This window comes from Rhinolophus sinicus, chromosome 17, assembly GCF_057876585.1.
Source record: "Rhinolophus sinicus isolate RSI-liver-muscle chromosome 17, RSI-T2T, whole genome shotgun sequence".
Classification (NCBI taxonomy): domain Eukaryota; kingdom Metazoa; phylum Chordata; class Mammalia; order Chiroptera; family Rhinolophidae; genus Rhinolophus; species Rhinolophus sinicus.
In genome coordinates, this window is record NC_142517.1 from 176,285,840 (window position 1) to 176,297,966 (window position 12,127).

Genomic DNA, 12,127 nt, shown 5'->3' on the forward strand with positions numbered 1-12,127 from the left:
GGGTAGAAATACATGCAGTAACTGTAATAGTCTGTTTTTGATATATTTATTATCTTCAACAGTTCTATTTTTTATGTTTTCAGTTTCTCTTTAAATAATCTTATTAAATATATTTTAATTATAAGCCACTGAAAATCATTTTGAAAATCGGGACAGAATGTCAAAAAAATATTTTGTTTTCTATATGATAAAAGACAAAATAATTAACATCATGTTTTTTTTCTAACAACTTATGAAATTAAGTACATTTGCATTGGAAAAATATGTAGCCATGTTTCTGAAGCATGACCAGACTCTTAGAAAAACAACACAATCAGAAAGTACACATACCAGATGAAGAAAAACAAAATAGCTGAACTTCACTTTTTTTTTCATTACAACACATGGAATATATGTTTTTTCAAGAAGATGTGTTGCAAATGTTAAAAGATGTAAAACATCTGCCATTTTAAAACTTTCACAAGGGAAGTTTAATATTAACAATGAAAATCCCTAAAAGCCCTAGATTTGAGGTGTTATAAAATTGTGTTCTCTGAACCTTTCTGCAAGTGAAGAGAAAGACCTAAATCTAAGCCCAAATCTTGGAATGATGAAGGTGAGAATAACATTAAGTGGCCTGTTTAGCTTATCAGACAGGGATCCTGTCACTTTTCCTTGAAACAAAGAGATCCAAACGTCTTAATTTAGGACTAATGCCTCGATTCTCATTAAAGGAGCAGGGCAGAATAGAGACCGAAATCAGACACAACCAGAAAGTAATGCTGACTGGTATGAACCGGCAAATTCTTTGGTTTCCTGGTATGGGGAGCAATTGTGTGCTTGTGAGGACCATGGAATTCACAGCTCTGCTTAATTTCCTCACAGTCTACTCCACCACACGTAGTCTTGTTTTGTAAATCAACCTCTGTGGGTCCTTACTGGAGTCTCTTTCTTTCAAATAATATTAAAAATAAGAGAGCATATTGAAGATTTAGGCTTTCTTTAAAGTATAGTTCCATATTTGTGTTCTTATATTAATAACTTTAAAGAAGGCTCAAAGGAAAAAAATAGTGTGGGGGGGTGGGCATTGCTAAAGGTGTTTAACCTCTAGTGTTAATGACATAACGGAAAAATGAGAGTGTGTTAACAGGATTGGTACTTCCCTCTGGTGGGAGAGTCCATGAAGTTTGTCTCACAAAGGAAGTGACTATGACATTAAATTAGCTGAGAGCACACAGCAAATTTGTAGGACAGTGAGTCACACAGTTCCTGTTTTATCTCCTTGGGGAGTTTTGAGTATGTGAAACGGAAATTAAGGAGGACATGGCATACTGAGTCTCCAGGGGGTTCCTTTTGCTTTTTCCAAAGTTTGTGTTCTAAAATTTAGAAAAATAAAAATACTTTTTTTCAGGAAGCTTGGAAATATTGAGGAACATAACTATTATTTAAATTATGTCTAAAGAAGGGTATACATTGTATTTTAATAAGATCATCAATGAAAATAAAGACATCTAAATTAAATTCAAAGGGCATTATAAAGTACGCAAACAATGTTTAATTAGGAATTGGAAACTTCAATTGATATCTTAGTTCCTGTCTTAAATTTGAACTTCAACAAACATGCATTTTTAAAGTTTGCTTTTACCTTGAAAGTTTTTCTTTGGGATTAACTAGATAAATCTGATGTCAAATTAGAAGACCTTGAATAACACTGAATGTCTAAATAGTTTTCATTTGCATGTATTTAAAAACAAATTCTCTTTTCTTCCCATGTTCAATAATGTGGTAAGATAGAAAATACGTAATGTCAATTAAAAGCATTGACACTGAAGATCGGAGATTATCTGTTTGAAACTAAACTGAAATATGAAATTTTTTTTGAGTAAAAATTTAACCCTCCCCCCAAACTCTTTGAAAATGGACAGACTGATATGCAATATGGGTGATTTTGAGAGAGTGGTAAACTCCATTATGATATTTATTGGTACAATTTTATAAATGTACATATACTTGCATATTGACACAAATCAACTTGAAGGGTTATTTGTTTCAGGGACACAATTCTCAGGGAGAGATTTGATTTTCCTGTGAATCCAATGATGGAATGTTCAGTGGAGAAAATTTTCATAGACTATTAAATTTTTGAAGACTCTTTTCCAAATGAATTAATTTGCAAAGCAAATATAAAGTTATTTTAAGCACAGTACAAAAGATACTCCTTGAATGAAAAAGATCTTTACAAAATCTAGAAATATTTTAGGCTATAGTAAAATTAAATGAGCCAGATAGTGGCTTATAATACTGTCAAGATATAGTTATTGTTTGTAATGAAAATATAGAATTTAAGTTTGATTTCATTTAAAATATAAAATATGTATTATTAGCTTCAGAACTTCATTTTCTAATATTTTTTATTACTTTTAATATTTTCCTGTGGATCCGCATATTCTAAAGTGCATTCTTGGGAACACTAGCACTGTAAAACTTGCCACAAAAAATGTATTATTCATCAAATAAGTTTGATAAAAGCTATGCATTATAAAGATGTATTCATAATTACTTTATGTGATATAATGACATAGTATTATTGTTAAAAAAGGGTTGATCTTTTAGGGATGCAGGTTAAAATATTTGTAAATGAAATAATGCAATTTCTGGCATTTATTTCTACATATTTTGAAGGTGGAAAAAGAGGATGAGGGTGGGAATAAGGCTAGGTTAACCATGGGCTGATGTTATTGAGTTTGAGTGATTAGTACATGTGAGTTCATTGTACTATGCAACCTACATTTGCAAGTGTTTTGTGTTAATTAGAAATTCTCATTACACTATTATTGACTATATTCCTTATGCTGTACTTTATATTCTTGTGACTGTTTTTATAAATGGCAATTTGTACATCTTAATTCCCTCCCCTTTTTCATCCCACCCCCCAGACCTCTCCCATGTAGGAACCCTCAAGTGCTCTCTGTATCTATGAGTTTGTTTCCATTTTGTTTGTGCATTTATTTTAGTACTAGATTTATTGGGGTGAACACTTTGTAAGTTATCTAAATGTCTAATCATTATGTTGTACACCTGCAACTAATATAATATTGTGTGTCAACTCTAATTGAAATATTTTAAAAAAATAAGAAAAAGCATAAAAAAAATAAAAATTGGGACTTAATTCTAAAAAAGAAAGAAATTCTTCATAACAAAAAGTAAAAAATAAATAAATAAAAGATGCACACCTCAAAAAATTTTATAGTGCACACAACAGCTGTGAGGAGTCCTAGGTAAAAAATTCATTTATTTATCTGGGCTCTTCCCAAATGTATTGACCATCAACTATTCTTTTCAAGTAACACCTATTAATATCTCTCCTGGACACTCTGGGAACAGCTATACATACCATAATAGAACTAATGTTTTTTCATGTATAATTGCCCATGATAATTCCAGGCTTCTAGCACATGGAATGTTTTATTTACATGTTGAGAAACATTAAGGTAAAACTGTAAAATGTAAAAGAGGAATGAATCCTGTTATGATTTCCAAATTCTCAGAGATTTGAAGTATCTATAAGTAAAACATCTGACTAATTATTTTTCAATTTCATCAAGATTTTCTTTTTATAAAAATATACCATTAGAAATATTGTTAAAGGAAATGCAATTTCAAAAAGAATAAATAGTAGTACATATTATAAAGGATAAGCAACTTTTTTGATTGCATATTAGCCATAAATCTAGTTACAAATGCTACTTAGTAGCTAAATAGAAAACTATTAAAAAAACCTCATATGTTATCATCAACTTCAATGGTTTTGTTTATATATTTTTATCCTCAATTTTGTATAAAATTTAAGAATCTGTTTAAATACCATTTGCATACCCATAAATTATTTCAAATCCTATGAAAATAATATCACATAGAAATATTTCTCAAAATAATATTCTATAATTGCTAAATAAGACTTACATTTTTAAATAAAATGCTTTATAATTTTGTAGGTGTCAGAAGCTACATTTTAATTTCTAAGCAAATTAAAGAAATTTATTATTTTTAAAATAAATTATATATTCCTTTTTAACTTTCCATCTAAATAGAGACATCTTGTCTTACTATTTATAGCTGTCCCTTCTTTCCAGCTTTTTTAGAGACTAGCAAACATTTTTATTGTTGACTTTTATGAAAATTCAAACAAGAACATTTGCATTTATTACAACATACTGCCAAAAATTGCATTAATTTCCACTGATGCCCATTGATTTGATAAATGTTTTGTCATTTGTACCATTTGCACTGTCAAAACAAGTTAATTATACCTTACTGACATTTTTGACAATTGCTTTAACTCTGGCAAAAGGAAATAAAAATTCTTATTGCCTTCAAAAAACTTCATTCCTGCCTACTGAAAGTCTGAACTGAGCAAGAGAGGATCAGCACATAACAGAAGTCTTGTGACGTTCAACTTCGGATCAATAGTAAACAATGAATCCTTAGGACTATTCTATAGAAGTGCTCATATTTTGTAGTAGAAAATATGACATACCTGCATAATCTGTTCTTGCATAATGCCCATCTTCAGATTTAGTAGTTGTAGTTGTGTTATCTGTGTTAAAAATTAACAATAAAGATTGATGAACTATTTCTTAATATCTAATGTCAAACATATTACCCCTCCAACAGTGTCTTCATTGTAATTAAGGAATTTTTACAATATAGTTCTAAGCAACCTCTATACAAAGACAGATTTACAATGTCAATTTCAGTTTGAATAATAGAATGATACCAGTTTTCAAAAGTTTAGGGCAAAGAGAATGTTTATAATTATAACTAAGATAAGTTAGATAAAGAAATAACAAGTCAAAAACCAAGAGAATATTTCTGCACAAGAAACAAAATAGAAAATTCTGGTACATCCTGCTTTTAAAAAATGTACTTAAAATATTTCTGACTCAATACATAAAATGGTATGATTTACTTTTAATTTCAAGGTTGTGTAATAAATCCTTAGATTCCTTGCTAAAATGATTTTGACCTTCTTTTTCCCTCTGCAAGGAGAATGTCTTCTATCTTCTGAATATTGGCTTCTGTGTTTATGGCATTGTGAAGATACAGTCCCATTATATAGAAAAAGATATGGCCTGTTGCCAATAGGCCCTCAAATTCCTTTAATCTACACAAATTCTACAGTAGACTCTACTATCCTTTATAAATCAAAACTGCCTTTTGGAAATGAAATAGCTGCCAAATAAGAAGTTATCTGCACTTTTCTCTTCTACACAAAGACTAAAAACATTATTTGAAATGAATTTTGATATGAACATTACCTTGACATCGGCCCAACGACATGACTTCAATTTTCTCCTGTTTCTGACATGATGCTTCTTTGATCTGACATGCATTATCATAAGATTTCCCATCAGAAGCACAGAGGGGATTGAAGTTGGTTTGAGAACAGTCAATGTTGCACACACACCTAAAGGAAGAGAGAAATAAAAATATGTCACATCAATAGTGTCGTTACATTATAAATAAAACACAAAGTGGAAGAATTGCTAGGTAGGCAAAGTACAAGTTGGCAAAACTGAATTGTTTTCTTCCAGGGAAGTTCCTTCGGTTTTCTACTTGAGATGAAAAGAAACACAGAATGGAAAATAATTCAAAAGACTGAGCAGTGGATAAAAAATAAAAAGAGAAAACTCAGAAAATAATCATCAGTTAATCTCTGCCATTGGAACTTTTAAAACACATACATAAACTTCCGTGCTGATGCCTGCAGAATTTGAATAGGCTGAAGTAGCCATGAAACTCTGCTTTACAATTTCCTTAAATGAAATCTTACAGTGTTAGTTCTTTTCTCAGGAAATTTGAATGGTGAAAGCTTGAGGAAAATGATTCAGAGGATATTTAACAGAAAGTAAATAAGGAGACTATTTGGAATGTAATCAGAAGTTAAATTTCTTCAGCATACATGCGGACGTGCATAAAATGTGCTAAACAGGAACCTTCAGTGGTCCTTAACATTTCGGGGTGCGGGGAGGTACCAAACCCTTTGAGAATAAAATGAAAGGTATGGATCTTAAATAAACAACTCTGTGTAAATAATTTCAGGGGTTTTGTGGGCCCCTAGTAGCCTCTTCAATGGCTCTTTCTCAGATATACTACTCTTTTTCTATTTCCAGTTTTAAATAATAAGTTGATTATTGCTCATGATTTTAATATGTTTCTTAATATAAATAAAAATTAGATGAATTAATGAGAGTTAGGTCACCTGAATTAGAAGAATTAGACATTTCAAAGGAAACTTTTAATGATTTTTTTCTATGCTCTTATGTTATAATTATCTGTACTTTACAATCTACTTTGTTACTCAGAATATTGTGCTGTTTTTGTGCGTGTGCAAATATGTTACTGCCTTAGAATATAAACTCATCTTTTCAATTTGTATTAATAGTATATTATTTTTCTATTATTTTTCTAAATAGATTGATTCTCAAAGTGGTGAACCACACATTTATTTCTATATATTTTCTTTAGAGCTGCACATGTACTATAATGATAGCAGTAATAACCAGCTTACTACAGGCTGTGTTCTTAACATGCATGACTTTATTTATTCTTCCCAACAGCAATAATAATACAGGCCAATAATATTACATAAGGTCAGAGAGCTAGTAAACCATTGAATGAAGAGCCCCATAGATGTGTTCAAGTGAAATACAATCCCTTTCCTCTTGCCATGGAATGTGTATTAGAATTTTCTGGCAAATTTTTAAATATACTGATTTGTAAACAGGTTTTGGGGCCCCAGTAAATCTGGGGGCAAAGCCTAGAATTCTGTATTCTCAAGTAGTCAGCCTGGCACCAGTCTCTCTTCCTGGGAATCACTGCTTGATCCGTTTGTTGATTGAGTGAGAGAGGGTTTGTCTACACACCAGTGCTTCTCAGAGTGTAGTCCTTAGACCATCTGTGTCAGAATTAGCTAGACCTCTGTTAAAAAGGCTGGCAAAAAAAAAAATGTGCTAATGCACTTCTTTTTCTTTTTCTTTCTTTTTTTGGTAAGAGAACTGCTTTAGGATCTCTTGGTTATTTTTACTCTCACCTATTTATGAACAAATAGCTCAGATAGATGGTAACTATCTCTCAATACTTAAGTCATTGAGGAGTGGTATTTCTACTTTGGCTGTGATGTTGCCATGTTACAACAGCTACTAGGATCACGACATTGCTACCTTGGCTGATTCCAGGCATCTGAAAAAATCTGACATCAGGAGCTTCCTACAAATTCAAAGAGCTTCTGGTCCTTTTCACAGTGGATTTGGAGAAGTGACTGTAGATCAGGCTTTTCTCTTGAACCACTTGTAGTAAATAAAGAAGGGGGGGACTGACATTTACCTTCAAGGCAGTTTAGATTTTGACTGTTGTGTTAGACTCTAGGGAGTAGCTCCTTGAAACACACTGAAATAATTATCTGTTAGCAGCAGAAGAACAGAGAGAAAGATGTGTTCTTAAATCTATCAGTAAATTATGTAAGATATCAAGGGCTTTGCAGGTACCTCCAAATTAAATCCAAAGAAATTCAGAGATGTACACCATACATCATCCTGACCAAAAAAAAAAAAAAAAAAAAAAGACTGGAAGTTCAGAAGTCCTTCTGATAGCATACAAAATGGTGAAATAAAGAGTAGAAATGAAAAGAGAAAATGTGGATCAAACGAATTGGCTAGATTCAATTGGCTAAATTCAAGTGAAAAATTCACTTAATTAAGCCATAGCATCGAATTAAACAATTGTTTACGAATTCTTATAAGATCCTTGTTTTCCAGTTGGCTTTTTTTGTTTGTTTGTTTAATATGATCTTAGTTTCACAGGTTTTCTGCTGCCAATATCTTCCCTTTCCTTTTCTAGCATTGTTCTCTCAGGGCCTCCTTTGAAGGTCTGTTTCCCCTTTGGAAATCCCTGACTCTTGCTGCCTCTAATCAAACCTTTAGAGAGTGGCGAGGAAAAAAGTATAGACACGTGGCATTTTTTATTTTCTTCATTTGAAAAGGAGGACCTCGATTCCTTAAGGTGAAAGTAAAGTAGTTTTGTTGGGATATAAGCTTCATGAAAGCATGGATTATATTTATCTTTTGCTCTGCTGTATACTGTCATTATATCTCTCTTTCCTCCTCCTTTAAGGCCTTGCATACATTAAATAAATGCAAGAGTACAACGAAAATTTTTGCTTATTTCCAGTTACCAACCATTGGAAACTGGAAATCTCTGGAGAATATTTTTCTTTGAATAAGTGGAAGAAACTTCAACAATTGGCTGAATGACTTGAAAACTAGGTAGCCCAGGGAAAGATGTAGGTTATGACTGGCTTACCAAGGACCTACCATTCCTATGTTTATGTTAGACCAATGAACTCTGATTATATGATCATGATTTACTCTATTTTTTTTTGTACCTCAGTGTATTAAGCTTAATTAGTTAAAAAACCAGGCAAGATTTCAGGGCCATGTTCTGAAACTCTAAGTTCATCTTGACCTCTATTGGTCATGGATAAATTATTTTTGTGTTCCCTGCCCTACCTAATACCTTGCACACACTAAGCTTTCAATAACTATATGGTCAATAGGAAAACAAATTAAGTGAATGAATGCAGTAATATGATTTTATATTCTTAAAGAAAGGATACAATTAACATAAATGATCATCCCTATACTGCCATAAAAACAGATATAGGGTAGCTAGGTAATTTTCTTGGCAAACATTAAGTGTCCTCATTGAGATCAAATGAATATTCAATTGAATTTCAAGACAATGATAATAATACTGCCCTACTTAATGGTAATACATGTCCCAGTGCTATATGCTTTATTTTATAACTCTTTTCATCCTTCTGTGTCTATGAGGTAGCAACTATTACTATCTTCATCTTACAGGTAAGAAAATTGAGGCTTGGGGAAGTCACACAAATTGTACAGAATAACCTAATTTCAAATATAGGCAGTCTGATTCCAGAGCCTATACAGTTCTACCTATTGTTCAGTACAATGAAAAACAAGACAGACCCAAATTCCTGCTATTAAATGAATACTTCGGATGAATGGGAATTAAAAAGCAGTGCTATTTCTACTGTTGGACTATTTATCATGATTTTATGAATTTAAGTCACATTGACTCTTAGTTTCTGTCTTCTCAGACAAGTGATCTAGGCTTTTTAGTGTCATAGTGATATATCAGTGAATATTCATTTTAAGACAATCTGAACTAATATCTGGTGTTAGAATAAGTAACTAATCTGACAATTTGAGGCACAGATTGTTCAGAATATTTTATCCTTAACAAAACTCTATATAAAGTTGGCTTCACGTAAAAACACACATTTAGACAGACACACACATACACAAAAATACACACTCCAATTGCTCTACTGAAATGATAAAATTGGAAAGTTTTAGCACTAAATCTTTCCAACTCTCTGCTTCAGAACTTTTTAAAGGGTCTGGTATTATTAGAAGTTCATATTCATTATGTGTTTGTAAGAGTGAATAAATCTGTGTCTGTGTGTGTTGAGAGTGGGTTCTGTGGTGGCGCTTACTGCATAGTTTATATGCCGATTTACAAGTTTATATTTTTACTTCTGCAACCTTCTCAAGGGCATTGTTATCTTTTTCATCTTTGATTTCGTGGTACCTAGGACAACACATTGTAGGATGTCTCCAGTAAATACTTATTGAATTAGTAACTGAGAGAATGGCAGGATGGGTTGGTAGGAGTTAAAGAAAACAGTCATTGTTCTAGACATTAACACACCGGACAGAGAACCAGTCACATGTTCATATAAACTTTTACCTCACAACTTTGTACTACTTGGCACATGGAATCTCTAAGGAAGGAGAAGGCCCTTGAAGAACTAAGGTTCACCTTCCTCCTTTTATTTGTGTCTACACAAAGGAAATAGAGCACTGCCCCTTACTGGTCTCAATGACACTGAGATCCAATTGTGAAAAGGAGATATTTTCACCAGCCAGGCTATTACATTTTGTGGTACTTGGGTGCAGTTTTAGGGAGTCAATATAATTTAAACATAGTAGTGACTTAGTTTATTGCCACTTTAAACCACTGGAAAATACAAGGCTCTGATAAAAAGGTTACAGAATTATCATAGTGTGATGGTGAAATTGCAAGTTACTCTGCACTTTAGCAACTTATGTAAATTAGCCCAGGGTTTTTCTTTCTACAGAAATAAGGGGCAGACATTTTTAAAACATAAACTATCCCTTCTTCACTGCCTTTGGCAAATAATTGCATTATTATTCATTCTGAGAGTAACTAGTTAATTACAGCATGTCACAAGTATTTCATGTGAGCCAAGGATTTGTTAGGCTGAGGACCACATGGATGTCTTTAAGGATTTTCTTTTTTTTTTCGTGTTTTCGTTTCTTCTTTTTTCAACCTATCTCAGTCTTTTGACATTTTGGCACTGCGATTACATAGATTTCTTTTCTTCTAGTCTACAAAGAAAAAGAAACAGCCTTACTTGAAAATAATAATTCCAGAGGTCCCTATGTGGAAACACTGCCTTCTAAAATCCTTCAAAGAAAATTAACAATAACTGAAAACCTTAACTCTCTGAATTATAAGAAAGAAGACAAATATCCAATAATTTTCAAAAACCGCTTGATGGAGTGCAAAACCTAAATTATAGGAAGTAAAGGTGATGTCTAAGACAACTCAGATACATTTATAATTATCTCATGCATATTTTTTTTTTTTTGGGGGGGGGATGGTTTGACATTCATTTAGTTCCCGGCCTCTTCAGATGGCTCTTCCAAGATGTCCTTCAATGAGTTAAGCCTTACCTCTGTATGTAGGACTGCCTCCTGTCTGCCAGAGAGTGAGGATGATAATGCTGCCAGGTAGCAAATTACTTATTCATGTGTCTGGTATGTAGCTACCCTCTAATTTCACTAGATTTTGTTTAATCTAATATGCCTGTCACTTATTCTTCTCCCAAGGTCCTTGACTGGGTGTCCATTTTGAATTTTGACTACACAACATTCATAATCAGTTTTAAAGCACCCACTTACACTGCAGTGAGGTTGGCTTTCTGGCTTGTTTTGGACCTTGACTAGTTTGATTCCCTGGGGCCTGTCTGTCTCTGGGGCTGTTATGCAGACCCCTTCTGGCTTGGCCAGTAAATGAGGTCAGAGCCGCCGTCTGCATTCTCCATCAGAACTATAATGGATGAACTGCATTATATTACTAATAACAGTAAAAAAAAAAAAAGTGTGTACCTTTCATTCAAGACTCTTGTGATACTTAAAGCCCATTTACTCATTAAGTCTCATGTCACTCCTTTTGCTGGAACTTGATTATAAATATTTTAGTGTAAAGAAACTATCATTCAGGACTGTGAGTTGTGAGGGAAAAAATAAGATGTGAAAATTCACTGGAAACTAACACCCTCTATACAAAGTGTGAAAAAGCATTGACTAAGAGGTAAGACTAGTATGTCTACTATATTGTTATTCAGGTGACATTATGTGACCTTGGGCCAATACTTTTTCTTTTAGAAGGACCGTCCTTTTATTTCTTAAACCTAGGTGGAAGGAACAATGCCCTCCTCCAGACATGTAACCCAGGACTGCAGTGAAGTTTTCCAAGGGGGCTAAGCTTATCTTGTATATGGAAAAAGCTTAGTTGCCATTAATATCTATCTCTTTGTAAGGAGGTAAAGCACAGAAATTGGCCTATTAGATGAAAACTTCTTGGGACTATTGGAAAAAAGCTTAGGACGATAAATAGCCAGTCACCAGGTATCTGAAAGAAGGGAAGCTGAGCTGAGTGGTGCTAGAACTTTTAACAACAGAATCACATATGAAACAGGGGAACAATTCCTGGGAAAGAAACTGATGGCCATGTATTGAAATGATGTCTAATATAGTAAAAAGGTCAATGGGGAATATGATTAGAGCTTGGAATTTGGTATCAGCCCTGTGTTTAATTGAGGTTTGATCATTTATTAGCTGTGTGGCATTGGAATAGTTACGTAAGTTCCCTGAGTCTGTGAAAATGGGGATCCTAATTTAGGATTGTAGGTATTAAATGAAATAATGCACACAAAATGCTTAACAAAATTTCTGAGAAGTTGTAATTACCCAGT

At 33.0% G+C, this 12,127-nt stretch overlaps 1 protein-coding gene across 1 annotated transcript in view; it reads right to left on the minus strand.

Annotated features, from left to right (window-relative positions):
• Nucleotides 1-12,127, minus strand: part of TMEFF2 (transmembrane protein with EGF like and two follistatin like domains 2) — a 230,517-nt gene that overhangs the window by 42,459 nt on the left and 175,931 nt on the right. The window contains exons 6-7 of the mRNA XM_019740775.2: nt 5,298-5,446; nt 4,517-4,576 (exon numbers count right to left, since the gene is read on the minus strand). Coding sequence (XP_019596334.1) covers nt 4,517-4,576; nt 5,298-5,446 — 209 coding nt within the window. The remainder of the gene's footprint in view (nt 1-4,516; nt 4,577-5,297; nt 5,447-12,127) is intronic.